This window comes from Sciurus carolinensis, chromosome 14 (genome assembly GCF_902686445.1).
Source record: "Sciurus carolinensis chromosome 14, mSciCar1.2, whole genome shotgun sequence".
In the NCBI taxonomy this organism is placed as follows: Eukaryota; Metazoa; Chordata; class Mammalia; order Rodentia; family Sciuridae; genus Sciurus; species Sciurus carolinensis.
Genome location: NC_062226.1, coordinates 13685388 through 13709946, shown reverse-complemented (window position 1 = coordinate 13709946; position 24559 = coordinate 13685388). Strand labels below are relative to the sequence as shown.

General features: G+C 38.8%; 1 protein-coding gene across 3 annotated transcripts in view; it reads right to left on the bottom strand.

Annotated features, from left to right (window-relative positions):
- LOC124963942 (complement C5-like) overlaps positions 1–19453 on the bottom strand; it is a 37367-nt gene extending 17914 nt beyond the window's left edge. For all 3 annotated transcript variants that reach the window (XM_047523667.1, XM_047523669.1, XM_047523668.1), the window contains exons 1-7: positions 19321–19453; positions 15620–15812; positions 13253–13415; positions 8978–9048; positions 6045–6136; positions 3139–3221; positions 868–958 (exon numbers count right to left, since the gene is read on the bottom strand). In XM_047523667.1, coding sequence (XP_047379623.1) covers positions 868–958; positions 3139–3221; positions 6045–6136; positions 8978–9048; positions 13253–13415; positions 15620–15812; positions 19321–19385 — 758 coding nt within the window. In that variant the 5' untranslated portion in view covers positions 19386–19453. The remainder of the gene's footprint in view (positions 1–867; positions 959–3138; positions 3222–6044; positions 6137–8977; positions 9049–13252; positions 13416–15619; positions 15813–19320) is intronic.
- Between the last annotated feature and the right edge of the window lie 5106 nt (positions 19454–24559).

Sequence of the window (24559 nt, the reverse complement as noted above, 5' to 3'; positions counted from 1 at the left end):
TTCACTTGTGCTATGCAGAAGTGCTGTGCAGACACATGTGCTGTATAAATTGGCTTTTAACAACTACATTATACTGACATTTCTAAATGACCTTGGCTCTTGCCATACTTGCTGCAACGCTGACCCCAATTCTCTCCCTCTCCCTGGATCCACGACATTTGCAGTCCTGGCCTGCAGAAGGTGTGGAGGAGCCCACTTCCTCTGGGCTGGCCCTGTACCTTGATTTGGACAAAAGGACACGGGGAAGTCATGGTGTGCCAGGACCAAGCGTGGGCCTCCAGGGAACTTTCCTGCTGGCATTTCTGTCAGAGCACTGCTGCGGCTAAAGGCTAGCCTGCTGGGGAGGATCCATGCGTGGTCCAGGCACCGGGAGTGCCCCTCCCTGCCAGCTGTTGACAGACATGTGATGAATAAGACTTTCCTGGACCAGCACCCCCACCCCCCAAATGACCTGTCTACTGAGTGTAGACATGTGGGTGAGCCCAGCTGACATCAGCCTGGCCCAGATCAGCAGAACTGCCCACTGACTAGGAAACAGGGGTGACATCGAGGCATGGGTCTTGAAATGGTTATGGAGCTTTTGCTGGCTGATTAAGCCATTAAAAATGACAAGAAGTGAAGGATTCATATTTCAACCCAGATAAGCTCAGTCATCCTGGTTTCCAAACATACACACAGAGTTTAAATCTTTAGGACCTTTTCTTTTTTCTTTCTTCTTTTCCCTCCCACTGATGAATAATCAACAAACCTAAAATCGGATTCAGCTAAAATCAGAAAAAGCAAATAAACTATGAGCACGAAGTTTCCTAATTTAGCTGGGTAATCCAAAAAAAACAAAAACAAAAACAAACCACAAAACTTTCTTACCTTGCTTTTACAGTAATTTCAAAATTCTTAAAGTTCTTGTATCCAATGAAATTACCTTCTGGTTCTATTGATATAGAAAGGTGTGGCGAGGCTGAAAATAGAGAAAAGGAGGAATATTACCGTATGAATGAGCGAGGCCTTGAAAACACAGCACAGGGCTCTCCTTGCTGGCACAGTTGGGCAGGCGGCACCATCAGCACCACATCTGCCTTGGCGTCACCACCACCATCAGCAGCAATGCTCCTGGGGAGCCTTCCCGGCCCAGTCAGTCCAGCCTCCCCACCAGAAACATTTTTTTCCATTTTGGTTGCAGAATTTATTACAGGCAACAGGGTATTCCCTCCACTGGGTATGGGCTCCTTCAAACAAATGAAAGACCATCCCCCATTTTTCTTTATCTTCCTTCACCCTTCTCCCAAATCTTTAATATAGTATGTATATACTAATAGTAATGTAATGTAATGTAATTACTAATATAGTACTTTATTAAATTGGAAATAGAAATGGAAAACTTTGGTTTATTTAGCATCTCCCATTTTCATCTAGCAGAAAAAAATGCATCCAGTCTGCAAGTGCCAGCATACAACTCTGGCTTTCGTAAGGAGAGAACTCACAATTATATAGAAGAATGAACATCAATGTCAAATTTAAAAATAAGACCAAAAGGAGGCAGGGGTTTAATTTTTCTCTTTTATCTCTTTGGTATCTTGATTGCCCAAGAGAAAACAATTCAGTCTGCTGAAATGGCTGTCTTCTCTTTACGCTAACTCAGACCACATCGGAGGGTGATTCTGGTGACCTGCACTACAGTTAACAGAAAACCAACCAGGTGACTGAGGGAAGTGGATATTGTGCACAGAGGGGGTGAGCTGGTGCGGCTGTGGCTCACAGGTCTGCCAGACAGGAAGGGGAGAAACAGAATGAAGCAGTGTGTTCATCAGAGACCAAGGTGGGCGTGCTGTGTGCAGGATAGGAGGGCAGGGGACGATTTCAGCCTTCCAGCAGACACCTGCTTGCCGTGCAGCAGCACACGCCTATCAGCAGGTACACCCGGATGACCAGCACAGACACGAACAAGCAGCAAAGATAGGACAGGGAGCTAATTACACAGATCCACATCCAAGCTACTGTGACGAGCACGGATGTGAATACAGGGATCCCACCCAGGGAATGGAGTTCAAGGAAAGCTTCCGGTCCACAGGGATTTCAACTTGGACATGAGCCATGAGCAGGAGCTGGCTGGCCCAGGAGGGAGGGGAAAAGTGTTGGAGGCAGAGAGAACATCGGTGTAAAGCCCCCTCTGCTGCAGGTCAGGGAGCCCAGGAGTGAACTGAAGTGAGGATGCGGAGGAGCTGGGGCCAGTTCCCAATAAGGATTTTGATTTTCATCATCAGAGAAATAAGTGTTTTTTTGTTTTTGTTTTTGTTTTTGGCTAATAATAAGACTTGGAAGCAGACAGCCGATGGAGAGGCTTTTGCAGTCATGGAGAAGCCTAGTGATGACGTGACCAGGGTGGCTACAGAAAGTGGGTGAATTCTACACACACGCAGGCAGCAGCAGAGCATGTGGAGGAAATGAGATCAGTTCTAACACCGTGTCCCTGGCAGCCTGTAATCTTTCAGTTTCTGTGTCAGTATAAAACTTTTGTCACTCTTTTCCTTGTTGTTAAATTCTGTGTATTTATTCTTCTCCCTTAGCATTATGAGTCTCCTGAGAGAATGAAACATGACTTCAAGCAGTGGAAAGTTAAATTTGATAGCAGAGCTTATGGATATTCCAGTAATCTACAAGAACTGCAGAGATTAAGCTATTTACATGTTAATTATTAGTCCATTAATATTATTGATTTCAAATAAGACTACCTTAAATTTCCAAATTAATATGGTAGAAATTTGTGAGCTGGAAGGAAACTAGCACTGGACTAGCTATAAGGAAACTCGATTGTCTTTCCTCTGTCACTTTGTGACCGAGACTTGAGTGATTCATTTACTCGACTTCCTGGGTTCTTCTCTCCTCATCTGTTTATTTCTCCTAAAATCATAATTCTCCAAAGGACTTAACAAGTCCAGCTCTTTAGGGGACTAGGCTCTTCCAACTTTATGAAGAGGAACCCAAGTGCAGAGAAGGTGGTCACTTGCTCAAGGTTAACAAGGGCAACACTGGAGTCAGAACTTGGGCATTCAATGAGTACCTGCAGGAGGCACTCTCTTCATCTGATTACTGCAAAGACCCCAATTTTTAGTAGGTAGGTTTTTAATTGTCAGAAATTACCATATTCTTTAATTTCAAAGTATGTGGCTTCAGCTGTTGAGAAGTCCTCTTTATATTTAGCTTTGATTGTCCACACACCAAATCTGCGGAAGCAAAATGTTTAATATTATAGATGTGATAAAATATTTTTAATTCACTCAGAGGAATCTGAATAAGTTCCTATTTTAAAGAAGTTACAATGAATATATGTTACAATGAACATACATGTTTATATATATCTTCTAAGTAAATGTTTTGTTTATGTGAGATTTTTAAGCAATAAACAAGTAAGTGAGCATTTTCAGGATTATAGAAATTTTTAGTAATTAGTTTTTCATATATTGGCTTATTTTTCCAGGTTTTTTTTTGTTGTTGTTGTTTGTTTCTTTTTCTTTGTGGTATTGGGATTGAACACAGGGGTTCCCTACTTCTGAGCTGTATCCCCAGCCTTTTTTTTCTTTCCTTTTCCTTTTTCCTCCCCTCCCCTCCCCTTCCCTTTCCTCACCTTTCAAGACAGGGTCTATCTAAGTTACCAAGGTGACCTCAAACTTGTGATCCTCCCATTTTAGCCTCTGGAGTCACTGGGATTACAGGTGTACATCATACCCACCTATTTTAACTTAATATAGATTCAATAGCTTTGATTTGAAGAACTGATGACAACTTGAAATTTTATTTAATCCTGGAGCTTAACTATGTTAGCATAACACTAAAATCCACAATAGAGTAGCAAATTCATAATAATATATTTGGAAACATACACTATAGGTCAAGCCAATATGGATAACAATATTCATGCCTCTTATAAATGAAATTCTGGTTGGAGACAAATTATGATTTCTTTAAGAAAGACGAGGACCTACTTAACCAACAACCTTCATTCAAAAATTTTACTGAGCACTAGATCATGTACTAGAAATTTAAAAATGAACAAAATAGCTGGGTATGATGGCATGCAAGTGTAATCTCAGCAGCTCAGGAAGCTAAGGCAGGAGGATTACAAGTTCACAGCCAGTCTCAGTAATTTAGTGAGGCCCTAAGCAATGTAGCAAGACCCTGTCTCATAATAAAAATAAAAAGAGCTGGGGATGTGACTCAGTGGTTAAGTGTCCCTGGATTCAATCCCTGGTACCCCTCTCCCCAAGAAAAGAATAAAATAGAAGAGCCCTGGTCTTTATGGAGCTAACAGGCCATGTGAGTTCAAACTGTCACTTTTCTATTTACACTAGCAGGTTTAACTTGCACATGTTACTTAACCTTATTTGTGAAATGAAAAAGAACACCTACCTTCAGATGGTTATGTTAATATTAATGTCAGTTAATGTTAACATTATGACTATGATTATTAGCATCATCATAACTCAATGAGTATTTACCAAGTACCTATTATGTTGAAGTGCTGAGATACAGCAGTGAGCTATATGGATAAAGCCCCTCCCTCAAGGAGTTTACAATCTAGTGGGGAATAAAAGCCAAACCAATTAATAAATAATCACCATGTTGAGGTATCATGAAGAAAATACACAAGTATGGTGATAAAGAAAGCGAGGGACTCCACAGATCAAAAGCCTTTTTGCAAAGGCAGCATTTTCTCTGAGGCTTAAACATGACAGGAAGCTCACTCTGTGAAGGACAAGGTGAAGCACACTCTAAACAGGTGTTACAGGCTTGGGAAACTACTGGTCCTATGAGATTCCCATTGCCAGTCCATTATCTCTCGTGGGGAAGGTGACAAGATAGAGGCACGATAACAGTAGTGAAGTAATAGGCTCAATTCGTACTCTAGAGTATACAGACACAATTTGTAAATTATTCAAATTATCAAAATCCCCCAATATAAATCCAAATTTTTAGGAAATGAATTGATAATCCAATGAATTAAATGCTAGATCCCCTCTAGAAGGCAGAGGAGAAATGATCATAAAAAGATTTTGCCTCAGCCAGGCATGGTGATGCATGCCTATAATCCTAGCGGCTCCAGAGGCTGAGGAAGAAGGACAGAGAGTTCAAAGCCAGCTTCAGCAAAAGTGAGGTGCTAAGCACCTCAGTGAGATCCTGTCTTTAAATAAAACACAAAATAGGGCTGGGAATGCAGTTCAATGGTTGAGTGCCCCTGAGTTCAACTTGCAGTACCCCTTCCCAAAAAACATTTGCCTCAAAGCTACAATGTAGCCGTCCCTAAGTGCCCTTGTCTTATGCATCCTCCCTATTTTAAGTTGCTTCAAACCAGGGATTGTGGATTTTTGGATTCCATTGGACACCTCTTCCTTTATTGTGATTTACACATGCCAGGAATGTGTTCACTAAAGATGCTTTACATCAGATCCTATGAAGACATGATTCTAAGTCCTTTCACATGAGGACCAATGGGCAAAGGGCTCTAAATGTGGCCCGCCCTTGGACTCTGCCTTCTGGAGGTCTACACACACACAAACTACAGAGGACCCGATTAACGCCCAGGCAAGGAATGGCACTACGCCAGCCTCTTGAACCCACAGCATACTGGATTCCTTCAGAGGCAGGAGGGGATGGTTTTGATGAAAAGAAACCCAAGCACTATTTTTGTCTCTTCCCAATTTTTATTACTGTATGGAAAGAGAATAAGATGTATTGGGATTTTATTTTTTCTTTTGAGACTGGGTGTCACTACTTAGCCCACTGTGACCCCAATCTCCTGGGCTTAACCAGTCCTCCTGCTTCTGCCTCCTGCAAGGTCTATCAACTTGCCTGGTCGGGTTCTAGTACTGGGATTTTTCCCCCCTAGGAACTGATCCTAACTTCTCAGAAGACTGAAGACTTTGCATCCCCACATTTGTGACACCCTTCGTCAACACTAGGTGGCTCCATTTGACTGTTTCTCAGTTCACAGTCAAGCGTTCCTGATGAGCTGTGTAGGGAAAACTTTATCAAGTAATATTTTTACATACATAGGATTAGATGGAATCTTGAAGTCCGGAAAAGAGATAATTCCAGTATAATCATTTTCTTCTACCATGTCGACTTCTGATCCTTGGGGATCCTTTGAATAAAAACAAACACTCTTGTCTTAGTTTATTTTTTCCAACTATAAAAGCATATCTGAGACTGGGCAATTGGTGAAGAGCAGAGATTTATTTGGGGTCACTATTCTAGAGCCTGGGAGGTTCAAGAGGATGGCGCCTGCATCTAGGGGGACCCTGGTCCTGTTTCCTCCTATGGTGAACAAGGGGAGGGGCAAGGAAGCCCATGGGAGAGTTTGCTCTGAAGACAAAGCCTCTCCCAGAGAACCGCCCAGCTCCCCTGAGAATGGCCTCATTCATTCATCAGGGCGGAGCCTTCTGAACTAACCCTCCCCTGACCCCACCTCCCAGCACTGCCTCACCTGGGCTTGGGGCACATACTCAACCACAGCAGCCCCCAAAGCACAGAAACCACATTTTAAAAATTTCAAGTAACTGTATGATCTTTGACCCACAGAAATACTTGCCAACAAATACTCCTGTTTTCAAATTAAATATGAAAAACAAAATTCGATGTAATGTTATGAAAGGTACATACAGTTCATTTAAAGCCACTTCCTTCCTGGCTTAGGAACCTCTCTCATCTGTCCTCATTATCCAGAAATGGCTCCACTCTTTATTTTACAATTAAAAAAAAGTGCAGCAACGTGTGGGCAACAACGGCAAAGTATCCCTGATGCCTCTGATAAACCAAATGTGAGCCTAGCAGGCTTTAGAAATGCCAAAATTTATTTTTTAAGTATGTTCATTCAAAATTTTCCAAAGCAAATATTCTACAAAATGAATTTTATTAGCTAGACAGTTGATAAATGTGCATTATGGACATTTTAAGCCTTTACAACCCTCGAAATGACTGAACAAACTTGAAAATTCTTATAAAACTTCCCCTTCATTTGGCATTTGATTTAGCAAATTATTAGGATGGGGTTTTGTGGGTCTCGGAACTACACTTGGAGATCTGGTTGCACCTTAACTAAAAATCTTACACCATTTACTCAGACTGAAATTCATGGTTGGAATTTTAAGCTTTTTTTTCCCTCTTAAATGACAAATTATAATAATTACAAAAGTCTATTTTGAGGAAGAAAGGACACTTATAGCTAAGTATCTTCCCTGCTGTTCTTCCTCATCAGTTGTACAGGATCCTCCTAAGATGATCTTTCCAAGTACTCTTTTCAGGAAACTTCCTACCTTCTGACTCCCTGCAGGGGATCCGTTCCTCACCCCCAGCTCCCTGGGGAAGCTCTTACTTGGGATCACTGGCATCCATTTTCATGTGGTGCCAGGGTTTTGCTTCACCCAAGCTCAGCCGTGGAGGCCTGGGCTAGAGAGCCCGTGTCCACAGCCCTGGCATTCTCCAGCAGACCTGAGGTTGCTTCTGCTTAGTTCTCTTTCAGACTTTCTATCAGTCTGCCAGTTTATTTACTCTTCTCACTTTTTAAAAATTCTTCCTGCTCCCACAGATGAACTCATGTTGTTGCTTAAAGGGGATGGTATGTATTATTTCAAAAAGAACCTATGTCAGTGTTATGGTTTAGATATTAGATGTCCTCCAAAACTCATGTGTGAGGCAAGGCAAGAAAGTTTCAAAGTGAAATGATTGGGTTATGAGAACTTCAATCTAATCAGTGGATTGATTCACTTGAAAGGATTAACTGGGTGGTAGCTGTAGACAACTAGGGCATGGCTGGAGGAGGTGGGCTGCGTGTGTGCCTTTGGGGTTTATATTTTGTCCATGATGAGGGAAGAGCCTCTCTCTTCCTCCCCCTCCCTCCCCCGCCCCCCTCCCATCTTGGTGGCCATGTCCTGATCTGCTTTCCTCTACCACACTGCTGTTAAGATATCCTGTCTGACCTTGGGCCCAGAGCAGTGAAGCTGGTCATCTACAGACAGACCTCTGAAACTGTTAGCCCCAAAATAAACTCCTAAAATTGTTCTTCTCAGTTCTTCTGGTTGTAGCAGCGAAAAAAGCTGACTAAAACAGTCAGTTCCTTTCAATAAGATCCAGTTCAAGGTTTCCTTTAGTTATTCCAGAAAAGGATTATGTATGCCCTCGCTCTCACCCTATTTTGCTCTCCTCTGAGCCTCTGTCTCCTACGTTATTTTTCCTGGTGCATAATGGTTCAGTTTAAACTCTACTGTCGTTTTTCTCTCTAGTATCTACTCTTTTGTACTTGAATTCTGATAAGGTTTTGTTGTTTTTCAGAAGAAGAAGTACCACAGCCTATTGTAAAGGATCATTACTCCTGTACCTACCGTTAATAAGTGAGTAGTTAGGAGTAATTGCAGGATTTTATTTCCCCATAAAAGTGTCCTAGGTGTGTGTTTAAACTGGGTAACATTATTAGTTTATTACAATCTTACAAACCAGGTAAGACCATGGAAGTTCATTACACATCTTTTGTTATGTATGTCATATCTGACAAAAGACTGGTAACTGCTCATGTCATAGTTCAGCAAATATTTCCACATGTGTTACATATTAGTTATTAAACTCCAAGTTTCCTTAAAAGTAAGAACTATGGATTGTAATTCTTCATCTTAAATTATGCAAATCAAAAATCTTACACATACTAGATACTCAGTTAATTCTTAGTGATTGACAGGTGTTCTTAAAAATAAAATCAATACAAAGGATGTATCCAAATGGTTTAGTTCAAAATTCTTCAACTCGAGATTTGATTTTTATGAGCTTTCTATGTATTTTTATTATAGACATATATGTCTACAATGTTATTTTCATAGTAGATGTTTAATAACCATTTATGGGATATTGAATGATTGAGTGTAGAGTAAGAACAGGGTTATGGAATGGGACTTTTGTCTCGAGTTAACATTATTTAAATAAATCATATACTTACAATGAAAGTTAAAATAGTTTTTCTTTTGGCTGGCTTCCAGTCATCATTCAGAGAATAAACTCTAACCTTTACTGTAAGAAAAATTAATAGAATCAAAAACTGTGCTAAACATGAGGATATTTTAATATTTTAAAACAATCATCTTTAAAAGAAAAATTGTCACTTAAAAAACTTAATAAACAATAAATACATAATAATCCACATTTAAAAGAAAAATATGTCACTTTGTAGACATAGACATTCCTAAATATTCTTTATGTTAAAAAGAATTCTCTGGGATTTCTTTAAAGAGTTACTTCTCCAGTAAATTTCCTTCCTTCCTTCCTTCTTCCTTCCTTCCTTCCTTCCTTCCATCCTTCCTTCCTTCCTTCCTTCCTTCCCCAGGGATTGATTGAATCCAGGAATATTCAACCACTGAGCCACATCTTCAGCCCTTCTTATATTTTATTTTGAGGCAGGGCCTCTGTAAATTGCTTAGGGCCTCACTAAATTGCTGAGGCTGACCTTGAACTTCCTATCCTCCTGCCCTAGCCTCCCGAGGTGCTGGGATTATAGGCATCCACCACTGCACCTGGCTTTCCCAATGAATTTAAAGCACAGTTCACTCTATTCAACATGTCATGCTAAACATAACTATAGTACAAAATTAGTTACATCTATAATTAGGCCATTATTTGTTACAGATTTCAGATTCTCAAAATAGTGACATCTACCATATGGTTATATGGAAAGATAAAACATTGTTTTAGATCAGGGTTAAAGATTTCAATGAAAAATTGGGAGTTTGAGTCAGACCTCATGTACTTTTCTACTTATGAAATCCAACAAGGCCCCAAATTAACTCTTATTGCAAAAGGCAACTTTGAATGATATGCTTTTGTTATATTTATTTATTTATTTTAAAATTTTTTAGTAGTCAATGGACCTTTATTTTATTTATTTATTTATATGTGGTGCTGAGAATTGAACCCAGTGCCTCACATATGCTAGGCAAGCACCTGAGCCGCAATTCCAGTCTGTTTTGTTATATTTATTGAGTCAGATCCTTACCGTTATTTTTTATGCCAGGGATCATACTGTTAGTTTTCTTTCTGTCAATTAATACATCCCTGCTTTTAAAACATATCTTCTGTTCAGCTTTCAACTCATTGCTGCTTGATAAACACCGACCAAGTGCCTTCCAATGACATGTTGTAATTTCTCTAAGGTTTTGATGGTGTTCAAATCATTTCATGGCCAAAACTGTACCCACATAATAAAACAGAATTGGTACCATAAGCCCAATATGATTTAGAGAGTCAGTGTTTCACAAAACTCTATAAAGAAGCCACATTAAAATCAGTTTTACTGAGACCACAAGATAAAAGCAACATGCTGAGTAAATCTCCCACATTCTTCTCTCTCCTCCCCCTCACACCTGTCTGTCACCTCAAATCCTCCCTATGGACACACCAGCCTGGGTCTGAGCATCACTGGGAGAATGTCAGAGGCTGCATGTTGCAAAAGCTAGAGCACCGGCCCTGGAGTTCAAAACATTGGGTCCACCTTCTAGTGTGGCCTGGAGGAGGGCACTTAACCCCTTGAAGCCTGAGTTAACTCCTTGTAAACCAGGAATACTCCAGGATCTTTTCCTAGTGTTGCTGAGAGAACTGAAAAAGACAACGCTTTTCATAGCCCAGCACATAACAAGAATTGATAAATGTTTATTATTATCTCTATGATTATTATTAATTGAGTTTCTAATCAAGTTTGTGTTTTAATACAAATATTAATCAATGGTGTATCAGAGGCAAGATCAATAAAATCTTTGTACTGAAGATATTTTTATTAATTTTTTTAAAATTACCAAATGTTCCAGGCACTGTTCTAGGCAGTAAAATAAGAGGTGAAACAAATTATGTGGACATCTTCTATGGGGAGGAGAGGGGTAAATGCAATTATATGTAAAATTCCAGTGCCTGCCTGGCTTCCTGAGAGTAGAGAAGGGGAAGATATGAAGTGTTCAGGAGGGTGAGGGAAGCCTGCCTTTTAGAGGGTCCTGTGATCACAGTAAAGGGTGGAGCAGAAACCAGAAGGGGAGGAATGTACCATGCAGAGGGAATAGCACGTTACACAGGCCTGGACATGAATGAGAAAATGGAGTGAGGAAGCAACTGAAATGAGAACAGCGTGGCTTGTGTTTGTCCCGTGTCCACAGCTGAGGGGCACGGGAAGGTGAGGAAGCTGGAGAAGACGCAGGCCACAGGCTGCAGAGAACTGAAGGATTTTAGCCCTTATTCTACAGTCCCTTGACCTATAAAGCCTTGAGACTTAAGCCTTTATCCTGGGATGCTTATACTGAAAGTCCCTTGTGGATCTTCAGATTAAATGTGTTAGGAGGAAAGAGCTGCAAACATAAGACTTCATCAAGTTTTAATGGTGAGGGGCACACCTGTAAATCTCAGCAACTTGGTGGGAGGATTACAAGTTCAAGGCCAGCCTGGACAACTTAGTGATATCCTGTCTCAGCATAAAAAGTTTTCTAAAAAGTTTGAGGATATAACTCAGTGGTATAGTCCTGGACTAGAATGCCTGAGGCCGTGGTTCAATCCCCAGCACTGACACAAAAGAGAACAACGACAACAACAACAAAAACGAAAAAAAAAAAAAAAAAAAAAAAACCACAAAAATCAATCAATTTGAAAAAAAAATGTGCAAAGTAATTCTTTTTCTTCTGTGCAAATAAGACTTTGGGCTGTTCCACAGATTAGATAATAATGGTAAGCACTAGTGTCTACTGTGCTTTACACCTATGAATTCACTTAGTTCCACAACTCTAAGAAGTACATTGTATTATTAATTTTATTTTACAGATGAGGAAAGTGGGGATCTGAGAGTCTCTTCACACAGTCATACAGGCAATAACAGCCCAAGCTGGGATTTGAGCCCAGGAAATCTGGCTCCAGAGTCTGCTTCTACCCCTACACACGCTCCTCTCACGAATGGGGCGCTGTTTAGAGGAAGTGCTCTCATTTTCTCCGTGACTACAATACACAGGCTCCTTCGCCTTCTTACGTTAAAGCCCTGGTAGAGAAGTGAGTAATGAGGAGCTCTTCAGGAAGGCACTGGTGGCCATGGAAGGTCCTAGACATTGGACGTTAGACTAAGTTCTTACTGGACGTGACTCCTGACCCTAAGAGGTAGGCCGTGAACAGCACCCAGTCAGGAGCATCATTGACACAGGAAGGAGAAAGGGCGAGGTTGTGCTCCTTTCTAAGTGTGATCCCGCTTAAAAGGACCTTTGTGGGCAGAGACTGTTGCCTTGCTGACCAAGTCATTGTCAAGGGGCAGGAGAAGGTTCTGTTCCTGCAAGGACATTCTGTCTAAGATGATGGCAATCTCCCCACCCTCTCTGGGCCTTTCCAACACGAGTGGATTGTAACAGGTGCCCCTGCGGAAAAGGTAGTGGCCACCCCACCTCACTGTTTGCGTCCACGCCCACCAGCATTTAGCAAGTGCACACGGTGTGCCAAACTTTTCAATGAAACCTGCTGGTTCTGCCCCTTTTACTCTGTCCTTTCCCCAAACTATCATTAATAAAATGTCAGAGGCTCCCCTTCTCCACAGACATCTCATGACCCTGTCTCTGAAGTGCTCAAAGGCAGGATGGAGAGGAGGAGAGGTGGGGAAGGGAAGGCTTTGCACACGTGACCCTGTGGGCAGCGTGGTGCCTTTCTGGTTGAACTTTTGGTCCAGTGAGACTAAATCCAGGCACTCCTCCATCAGGGTTTGACTGGCTCTTCTGCCTTTCCCCTCTACCAGAAGAGCAGTCTTTAACAGACTTTTTCTCAGGTAGACTCTTTGAAAATTAACATCCACACATTTCTGTGATCTGGTGTATTCTCTGCTGAAACATCTAATCTCAGCTTGGATTTGTTTTCCTGTTTGGGGATTCTCTCCAGAGTAAGTGAAATTTTTCATGTAGGTGGTTCTGTAATAAATCATTTTCCCATCGCTAAAATTACATTTGCAATTAAGTATTATATTTAATAAATAAGCTCAATATTTTATAAAGCTTAATAAGCAAAGTAACTGTGATAGACCAGATAATTTGTTTATTCCATAATCTATTTAGCAATTTCTCCCTAAATTAAAATGCTATTGGAAAGTATAAAAGTCATTAGGAATTCAGTCTCTTGAGCAGGTTGAAAACCTGTCTCCACTTAATTTCAGGTGTTAAAAAGTTCTATAATATAGCATCATTTTTCCCAGAGAAGGAAGCATCTTGCACTCTACCTGACTGGTGTGGAGTGTACACAGGTTTGTCTGTATGAATGAAGAGATAGCCGTTGTCATAGCTTATCGGCATTTTTTTCGATTTTGAAAAATGCTTGGAAACAACTTCCAAATACACATGTGAAACAGAGTCTAGTCCTCCAGGCAGCTGTTTGGGTTGTATCTGTAAAAGAAAACGTTGATGCAGAAGAGAAAAGTAATTCTAGGGTTCTAAGACGTGTTGACTTTCTCAACACCACAGCACTCTCATTAAAACTGAAAATGAGCGTGCGCATCTCACCATTTGTGAAGTGGTACAGGAGCCAGAGGAGTCCATCAAATTTGCCCAAAGTCCTTCAGTGTCAACTATCATCGCCAACTTTAAGAACTGACAGTCTTCTGGCTTCCATGCTTGCTAAGTTTGGCACACTCTTAAGGTAGCCCTGCCACAGAACTCGTGAGAAGCTGCTTGGTCAGCCCCCCGCATGAGCCCTGCTCTCCACTGCCTCTGTGGCAGCCTGGCTCATGCTGGGCACACTGTGCCCATCACCCACTGCTGCTCCAGGGGCCACCGTGCATGCTTCCCAATCTGAGCAAGTACTTATGCTGATCCCCTTTGCATTCAATGATGTGCAAATTTTACACAAAAATATGTAATACAGGAAGAAAAGTGTTTCTCAGAAAATCAGGAATTAAAACCTGGGGTGAAAATTAATACTAAAATCAAGAGCTATGGAATTACATATTTGAGATTATTGTAGCAATTTTGAACACATAGTAAAAATCTGTAGAATTCTGCACTCAGATTATTTGGCAAACATCTTAATTTCTTTCCCCACTCTTAAGAAACACTGTAGAACACACATGATTCATTAAAGGTGTAACCTGTAATAAATAAGATTTGAACTCAGGTCAGTAGACTTGTCCTTAAAAGATAGTGGCACAAAATCCAACAATTGGCAAAGAAAGATATGTTAGACTGTTAAGATAAAATTAAATGCTTCAGAAACATTGATTTTTAGGATTCCCTCGCCTTATCTCCTTTTTCAACGACTGTTCAATAGCACAGCTATTGATTTAAATTTAAAGGTGAACATCACAGGTGGCTAGTGGCAACCTTGCATCTTATGAAATGAGAGAGTGCCTACTGAAAACAACACCTGTGGGGGACAAATTTTAATTCTTAATAAATCTGAAAGTATTTGTATTTGCCATCTAAAGTTTCATAAAGAATCCCTATGTTGGCTAGAATTTATTAAGATCAATATTTCTTAAACATGAGTAATATATGCACCACCTTTTGAACTGGGGATTGAACCTAGTGCACCCTACACTGAGCAACATCCCCTGCCCAATTTTTATTTTGAGACAGGGGCTCACTAAATTGCTAAGTCTGTCTTTGAACTTGCGATCCTCCTTACTCATCCTCCCAAGTCACTGGTATTAAGATGTGCACCAGTGCGCCTAATTCTATACACCACTTTTTAAAAGGATAAAATATATAAAAGAGTCTCAGCATTGACACTTGATTATTTGTAACATAAACATGATTTAATAAATATAAACTTCATAGTAGGTATAATCTTATGCCCATGATTTTTACATAATTAAAAAATCAAAACAGATTTAAAAATGAGTTCAAAATATTTAAAAAGCAACATAGTTTTAATTTGAAGCTCTTTATAAAATTTTAATGTTTAATTTACTTACTGTAATGTTTAATTCAACTTACTGTAGAGAAAGAATAATGTAAATGAGCCCCAGAGCCTCTTCTGACTTTTTTGTTCCTTAATGTTTCTGATTCTTTTTAAATATCAGAATTTTAAATAAGAAATGACTTGTGAGCATTCTCTAGTCTGTTATGCAATATCTTAATGGAAAAAGTTATTTGGTCAAGGTTGATATTTCTTTTTACTGTGGAATGTTGATGAGAGCTATTCACTTTAGCAGTCAATAGTTTTATTACCCTTGGAAGCTATCATTTTAGAATATTTGAGTTTAAGCAAATGCACACATGTTACTTTCCAATAAGAATCTGAACGGGGCTGGGGTTGTGGCTCAGTAGTAGAGCACTTGCTTAGCACGTGTGAGGCACTGGGTTAGATTTTGAGCACCACATAAATAAATAAAGGAATTGTGTCCATCTAGAACTAAAAATATTTTTTTAAAAAGAGAATCTGAACATTCATTTGCATTGAAGACACAATTCTTCAGGTTAGAATTTCTGTTTCACTCATATTATCATTAGTGACTGATAACCACCTAATAATTACATAGTGGTAGCAGGGTGCCAATGGTCAAATCTTATGTTTATCAATATTCAAGCTTTATACATATTTTATCAGAAACATTCTGTATATATAAAGAAAATGAAGGATAAATACATACCATTAAGACTGCAGAGTTTTGGAATTTATTTTCTGGGTATAAAATAACATAACCCAAAGAGTAAATAATTTTTTTATCAGGATAACTTTTGATAGAGACTGTTGCTTCAAATGCTTCGGTGTATCCATAAGCTTGAATTACAATATTTTCAGATGCTCCAACATGAAATACTTTTGGTGCTGAAATGACATAGCTGTTGAAAGAGAAAAAGTCTGGGTATATTTATATAACATGTGTTCTTATACTTTATGTATTTTTTTCCTCTCATTTGTGAGATTCAGCTTAAAATAAGCATATTTTAACTTAAAATGATATTTTTAAATCAAAATTTATTTTGTGATCTATGATAATTTCAACATAGTTTCCAAGATCTGGGAAATAGAGCTGGGGATTTGGTTTATGTTTAGAAAGGTAATAATAGCAACCAGGGAAGACTTGAAGGTGTTCAATGCATGGTACTGGCATAAAAGTAGGTACGTAGACCAATGGTACAGAATATAAGAAACAGAGACAAACCCACAGAGATACAGTTGTCTGAGCCTTGATAAAGATGCTAAAAACACATTGGAGAAAAGACAGCTTTTTAAACAAATGGTGCTGGGAAAACTGGACATTCATAAGTAGAGGAGAGAGACCAGACCCTTATATCTCACCCTGCACAAAAATCAACTCAAAATGAATCAAAGACCTAGGAAATAGATCAGAAACTATATAACTCCTAGAAGAAAATATAGGGTCAATATATAGGCAACAACTTCTTCAATAGGACTCCTAAAACTCAGAAAATAATACCAAGAATTAATAAAGGGATGACATCAAATGAGAAAGTTTTTGCACAGTAGAGGAAACAATTAAGAATGTGAAAAGTGAATCTATAGAACAGAAGAAAATCTTTGTTAGTTACTCTTCTGACAGAGGATTCATATCTACAATGTATAAAGAATTCAATAAACTTAACATGAAAAAGCAAATATCCCTATTAATATATGGGCAAATAAACTAAATAGACATTCCTCAAAAGAAAAAAATATATGTGGCCAATAAATATATGAAAAAATGTTCAAATATCTTTAGCAACCAGGGAAATGTAAATCAAAATTACACTGAGACATCATTTTAATCCAGTTAGAATGGCAACCATCAAGAATGCAAACTATAATAAATACTGCAGAGCATGTGGAGAAAAAGGAACACATATACACTGTTGATGGTATTGTAAATTAGTATAACTACTACAGAAATCAGTGTGCAGTTTCCTCAAAACACTAGGAATGGAACCACCACAAGACTCAGCTATACAACTTTTTGTATTTATCCTAGAGAATTAAAATTATATTACAGTGATACATATGTACACATTTATAGCAGCACAATTCACAATAGCCAATCTATGGAACCAGCCTAGGCGTCCATCAATGGATGAATAGATATGATATATATACACAATGAAGTTTTACTCAGCAATAAAGAAGAATGAAGTCATGTCATTTGCAGAAAAATGGACAGAGCTTGAGAACATTATCTTAAGTGAAATAAGGCAAACTCAGAAAGTAAAGGGTCAGATGTTTTCTCTCATATGTGGAAGCCAGAGAGGAAAATGGACACAAAAGGTGTACAGCAAGGGAGAACCTCATGAAAAATCAGAGACCAGTACAGTAGAGGAAAGGGACCAAGGAGAGAGATAGGAGGTTGGAAAGAGTAAATACTGGGAAAAATCTTGACCAAATTATTTTGTTATATTGTGTACATGTAGGAATATATAACATCAAACACCAACCTTATGTATAATTATAATGTACCAATAAAATATGGAAAAAAGAAAAATCTAGGAATTAAAGGCTATTTTAATTTTAATATTTTTAAAAACTTTGTATTTTTTAGTTCAGTATGGTTTCAAGTTGTTTATGTGGTGGTAGAAGTGACACACATCCTATTCAGTGTTTAGTAGTTCTTTAAATTGACTCTGGAATCCTTATTGATGTACTGATATTATGATCTATCCATATGATGAATTTCATATTTTCATTTTCTTTCAACAGCTGCAGAGGATCAACTGCTGAGCTTGCAGAGGTGAGAATGCTTCTTTGGCCTCTACCTAGAATGTTTTCCCCAGATGATCACATGGCTTCCTATCTTACTTCAATATCTGCTCAAGTGTCACCTCAAGGGATCCCTCCCGTCCACACTTTTAAATAGTGCTCCATCAACTTTTTCTTTAATATATAGTTTTAAGTTGTTGGTGGACACAATACCTTTATTTTATTTTTATGTGGAGCTGAGGATCAAACCCTGTGCCTCACGTGTTCCAGGCGAGCATTACACCACTGAGCCACAACCCCAGCCCCTCAACTTTTTCTCTTTGGATTTTTCACTTCATAATACTAATAGCTGCCTATCCTCATTTATTCCTTCTTTCATTGGTTCATTCATTCTTCATTTGCTTCTGTGAAAGATGTCTTTTGTCATCTGCCATACCCTCAGTGCTATCACATGGTAGGTGCTCAATAAATATCTGCTCAGTCAACCATTCTAAGTAACTGATTACCATGTTGTAAATGGCACACTCTCACTTCTTCAGAGTGGGTGAGGAGGTGCTTCCTAGTAAGGGTCAATGCAATGGAGAAGGGAAGAATTCAGAATGTCCTTGGACAAGAATCTTAGGATTCCAGGTTTTAGCCCCAGTTTTACCACTAATGTGAAGTCAATTAATACAAATTCCTCTGAGCTTCAATTCCTTGTCTTTCAAGAGAAAATAAAAACTACTTAAGGTAATGGTGTCATTGTGACCATGTGACAAAATCTCAAGACTAGAGATGAGAAAATACTATGAATTTATGATATCCTAAGTATATATTTATATTTACAATACACTTAACATGTTTATATACACATTTTTTTAGTTATAGATGGACATAATACCTTTATTTTATTCATTTATTTTGCTGAGGAGCAAACCCAGTGCCTCACACTTGCTGGGCAAGTGCTCTACCACTGAGCTACAACTCCAGCCCTATATGCACATTTTTGACAATGGAAAAAACTGAAGTGATAAGGAGAAGACATGAATGAAATCCTGCCTCTGTCTCTCTCTAGTGGTGTGACCTTTGGCCAATCACTTGCCCTATCTGGACTTACCCTCATGCATGAAATGAGTTGGTTCCATTTGATTATACCCAGTTACTTTTCAGTACTCAAATATTGTTTCTAGATCTGAAACCATTGTTTGTAGGACAAAATTAAAAATGCACAGAATTTCAATATCACTAAAAGTCTTGCGAAGAATCAGCTCAGAAATGTAGACATAATTAATTACAACAATAAAATTTCAAATCACAGGATGAGAGATGACCCCCAAGTAACTCTGTATAGTCCATGAAAAACGCAAATTAAGCACTAAATACAAATAAGCAAGAAATGACAAATAAGTTATTATCGTGAGTTGACTTTGTTCCCTTTTTGAAGTAGAATCTGAGTAATCACTTATGTAAATTTTTATAAATAACAATTTCACAAAACTGTCACTTTGTTAGTCACTCATCAAATCAAATGCTTCCTTGACTTAGTTCCATTCAGAACTGAGACTATCCATTTGGTGCTCTCAGAAGAAAGTTGTTTTCAAATCAACACAATCTGTTGAATTTGCTTTTCCACTCATCACCACTAAGATCCATTATAAAATGAAGATGATTTGTTTTACTCACATTTGTTCCTGTCCCCAACTTGTCTCCAGAAAAATTAAAAAACAAAGTATTTCCAAAAGGTTCATGGCTACAGGTGGTACAAAACCATAGACTCAACCTGTTTGAAGTTACTTTCCTTTTAAATAAATTGTGTTTAAAGAGCTGGATAAATTATTTTTCTGGTTAATTATTAATTCTGAAAGAGGTATCTCTAAGAAAACTAAAATTAGAACAAAAACACCCTTTCATGCCTAGGAACAAGGATAGGAGGTATTTTAGAGCAATTTACACCCAACCCAGGGGGAAACTTACTTTTTTTTCTTTGTATTATTATTTTTTGGTTCATTGTACACAAATGAGGTACAACTTTCATTTCTCTGGTTGTACATGAAGTAGAGTCTCACTGTGTAATCATACATGTACATGGGGTAATGATGTTTGTCTCATTCCATTCTTTCCTTCCCCCGCCCCCTCCCACCCCTCATTTCCCTCTATACTATTCATCCTTCCTTCATTCTTCCCTAACCCCCTCCCTGTTCTGTTATATATATCATCCACTTATCAGAGAAAACATTCAGCTTTTGGTTTTTTGAAACAACAACAGGTGTTGGCAAGGATGTGGGGAAAAAGGTATACTCACATTGCTGGTGGGATTGCAAATTGGTGCAGCCACTCTGGAAAGCAGTATGGAGATTCCTCAGAAAACTTGGAATGGACCCACCATTTGACCCAGCTATCCCACTCCTTGACCTCTACCCAAAGGACTTAAAATCAGCATACTACAGTGATGCAGCCACATCAGTGTGCATAGGGAGCTTACTTTTCACAATACAAATAAAAGAATTCTAATTTAGGAGTTGGCACTATGAAGAATGGCTCAGTGCTAAAAAACCAGGAAGCCACATTGCCTTCTCCTTTTCTTCTCTACAACAGGGAATTTTCTCTGGGCTTATCATCTTTCTGCATGTCTCTGGTCAATCGCACTTGTTTCTGATACTGAAGAAGACTTACCTGGATTCAGTTTTAAACTCAGATGGTCTTAGAAGGCGTCTGAATGAGTCAAGGCTCACAAGGTTGTCTCTTTTAGAGAAAACCTTTGGTGGGTCCATCCTTGGTGCTGGAAACAGTTTAAGGATAAACTACATCTGCAAAGAGGATCCAAGGACTGGCTCCTTGTCCTTCCCAGTCTAGAGAAAGAGCTGAGCATGAGGCAGAGAAAAGTTTGTGACCGGCAACCAGCATGTCATGCTCTGGATGCTGCCTTCATTCTCTAAGTACCAACCAAACACTTCAGTGGCTAGAAGGGAACACATATCCTCCAATACCTCAGTTCATATGCACTGCTCACTGGAATTCAGTATACACTGAGAAATAGAATATCTGTATGTTAGAAACTCATGTCTCAGTAGGGATTTTAATAATTTTAAAATAAGACCTCAAAAAATATTAAAACTACCTATAAAAATGGAGCATAGTAAATATAGTTTTTAAAAATTTCTTTAATATTTTTGTTTTTATGTTTTGTATTAATAAGACATTTTAAATTTAACATTTATTATTACTCATTTCCACTTTAGAATACAATAGGTACTCTTTTAAATAAAACAACTGTCTAAACATATTTCTATAAATTGGATATTTATGGTCACATTGACATTCTTTGCATTGAATTAATAAGACTGTATTTACCAACATGAAAGAAAATTTGACTACTAATTTCACTAAAGGTGTCTCTTACAAATATTGAAATGGCAGAAATCTGCCACTATTGTCTGAATATCTAAGGCCAATTGTCTCAAAAGGAAATCTGTGAAATGATTCAGTTGTCAAAGATGGGTCAAATTAAAGCAAACAAAGTACATTTTTGGGAATAGAAATTTAAGATGTGGGCAATATGTTGCTTTAAGTGCAAAGTTTATTTGCTTGTGCTATAGGGTAAATACTAATAAATGGAATTTGCATGTATCGCTGGTAGAAAATATTTACAGAACAATGGAGTTCAAAGATTCTGACTAGAACTAAAGTTCAACAATTTATAGATTTTCAAATAAAATTTAACTAAAAGTGTAACTAAAAGTTTTTTTTTTTTAATCTGTCTTTTAAATGTGGATTGAAGATGGAATTTTCTTTATGGTGTACAATGTGACCTTTGAGTGAGTCTTTGATTTTATTTTTGTATAAATACTACATTTCTAAAACAGGAGAATCTCAAATCTGGCAGAAGCTATGATGGTCACTTAACCTGGATTCTGGCCTCAAAGTGGAGGTCAAATGATTTAACCTGGTTACAGGGCCCCTCCTGATCTGGTCCTGCTTGGTTCTCCAGGCTCCACGGTCTCATCCTTCCCACAGCCGAGGGTCTGAAGTATGATGATTCCCTGAAGTCACCATGACATGAAGGTGCTCCTAGAAGAATAATAATTTTGCATATTTTAAACAGTCTTTGAATATATATTTCACACTTATTTAGTTAAAAAAAGTCTAGAAACTTATTTTCTACTAATTAAAACTGCAGACCTCTTTTTATATATGATAAATGATTTTATTCCTTATGATTTTCTTTTCACAATTCCAGGATTGTCTGAAGCAATTCAGACATCACTGAGTCTTAGAGAAGGGCTTATAGACATCTTCTAGTCACTGCAAACATTAATTTTAAAGCAGGCCTTATCTCATTATACCAAACAACTCTATTGTGCATTGCCCTCTGCTGGGCTGTAAATTTTTATGAAGTTTGTTCAGCTACTGTCTTATCATTTTTAAAACCAACAATTCATAGAGAGGCATAATTGGGTTTTATTTTTTATTTTATTTTTTTTAGGTAAAAGTTTTGCATTGTTATCAAACGAGAATTTTTTTTTATTGTAAACAAACGGGATACATGTTGTTTCTCTGTTTGTACATGGCGTAAAGGCATACCATTTGTGTAATCATAAATTTACATAGGGTAATGTTTGATTCATTCTGTTATTTTTTTCCCTTCCCCCCCCACCCCTCCCACCCCTCTTTTCCCTCTATACAGCCCTTCCTTCCTCCATTCTTGCCCCCTTCCCTAAACCTAACTCTAACCCTAACACTAACCCCTCCCACCCCCCATTATATGTCATCATCCACTTATTAGCGATATCATTCTTCCTTTGGTTTTTTGAGATTGGCTTATCTCACTTAGCATGATATCTCCAGTTTCATCCATTTGGCCTGCAAATGCCATAATTTTATCATTCTTTATGGCAGAGTAATATTCCATTGTATATATATATACCACATTTTCTTTATCCATTCATCAATTGAAGGACATCTAGGTTGGTTCCACAATCTGGCTATTGTGAACTGAGCAGCTATGAACATTGATGTGGCTGTATCTCTGTAATATGCTGATTTTAAGTCCTTTGGGTATAGGCCAAGGAGTGGGATAGCTGGGTCAAATGGTGGTTCCATTCCAAGTTTTCTAAGGAGTCTCCATAGTGCTTTCCAGAGTGGCTGCACTAATTTGCAACCCCACCAGCAATGTATGAGTGTACCTTTCTCCCCACATCCTCGCCAACACCTGTTGTTGCTTGTATTCTTGATAATCGCCATTCTAATTGGGGTGAGATGGAATCTTAGGGTGGTTTTGATTTGCATTTCTCTTATTACTAGAGATGTTGAACATTTTTCTATATGTTTGTTGATTGCTTGTAGATCTTCTTCTGTGAAGTGTCTATTCGTTTCCTTAGCCCATTTGTCGATTGAATTATTTGCATTCTTGGTGTAGAGTTTTTTGAGTTCTTTATAGATTCTGGAGATTAGTGCTCTATCTGAAGTATGATTGGCAAAGATTTTCTCTCACTCTGTAGGCTCTTTCTTCGCATTGCTGATAGTTTCCTTTGCTGAGAGAAAGCTTTTTAGTTTGAATCTATCCCAGTTATTGATTCTTGCTTTTATTTCTTGTGCTATGGGAGTCCTGTTGAGAAAGTCTGGTCCTAAGCCGACATGTTGAAGCTCTGGACCTCATAATTGGGTTTTAAATCCAGAAAACAAAAAAAAAAATTTTGTGTGTGTTCTCATTTTGAGAAACTCAGTCCACCAGACTGCTGGCTTCAGGTGCCTGCTGCCTGGCTGGTGCAGGAGAGGTGGTATGGCCCATGAGTGCCCCATGCAATGTGCACAGGCCTATTCAGTCTCTGGAGCCCACCAGAGAAAAGGAGGTGTCTCCCCAGAATTAGATCATTCTCCATTGAGACTTGGGATCACACAAGGTGTGTTCAATCAACTGTGGAAGGGCGGCACTCGGTGCTTCTGGTAGGACACCTTTGCTCCTCAGCCTGCCCGTAGTCTCATGCCTTCATGCTGTTCTTCTTCATCTACTTATACCCTCAGTTTGGTGTGTCTTTGGAACTCTGGGTAATATATGGATTACTGCTTCCAGCTCTGGAGAACGTGGCACATGGCTTTATTTAAGTGCTTCTCCTTAATAGCAGTGTGGAAAGGAATTTCAGAAGACAAACTACATCCAGTTAGGAAAACTTAAGAATACATATCTCTCATTACTCAGTTGTTTCCCATTGGGCATGTGTGTACGTAAGTGGGCTGAAATATACATTGAGCTGCCCAAACATTTATTGAAAATAAGCCCAACAGGGAAGTTTGATATGTAAATAGAGTGGAGCTGCTCTAGGTGAACAAGAGTGGGAGAGCCCTGCTATCTGCCCATTGTTCCTCATCTACATCCCCAGGTGGCCCTGACATCAGTCTCTCACACCTTTCTTCAGAGGGGGAAGAAAGGGTCACAGGGAAGATGCACCCTTCCAAGGCACGCCCCCAGGACCAACCTTATCCAGCCTCACCCCACATGTCTAGAGATGCTATCCAAGGAGTCCATTCCAGCTGGGAGGGACTGGTTAGGTCACAGCTCTCATAATCCAGTCACTTCACCTCTGAATATTCCTGCATTAACACAGGAAATTTTGGGAGATACCACATATCCAAAGTATAACAGAGGCATTGACGAAATTCTGTTTTCTCAAAAAATAAAACTAAGGTACATTTCAAGTGGAAATGGCATTTTTCACTGACATTTGCTCCTGTCCCAGCTTCTTCCCAAGCAGAAAAAAAGTACAGACTATGCTTCAAATGTCTATGCCTGGAAAAAAAAAAAATCTATGCCTGGAGTAGCTTTCACATCATTGACAGAAGATCCTTTCTTGAAACTGCACTTTTTGTGAACTCAGCTTGAAGAATTTGGTTAAATTAGCCCTCGAGCGAGTTATTAATGTCAAAT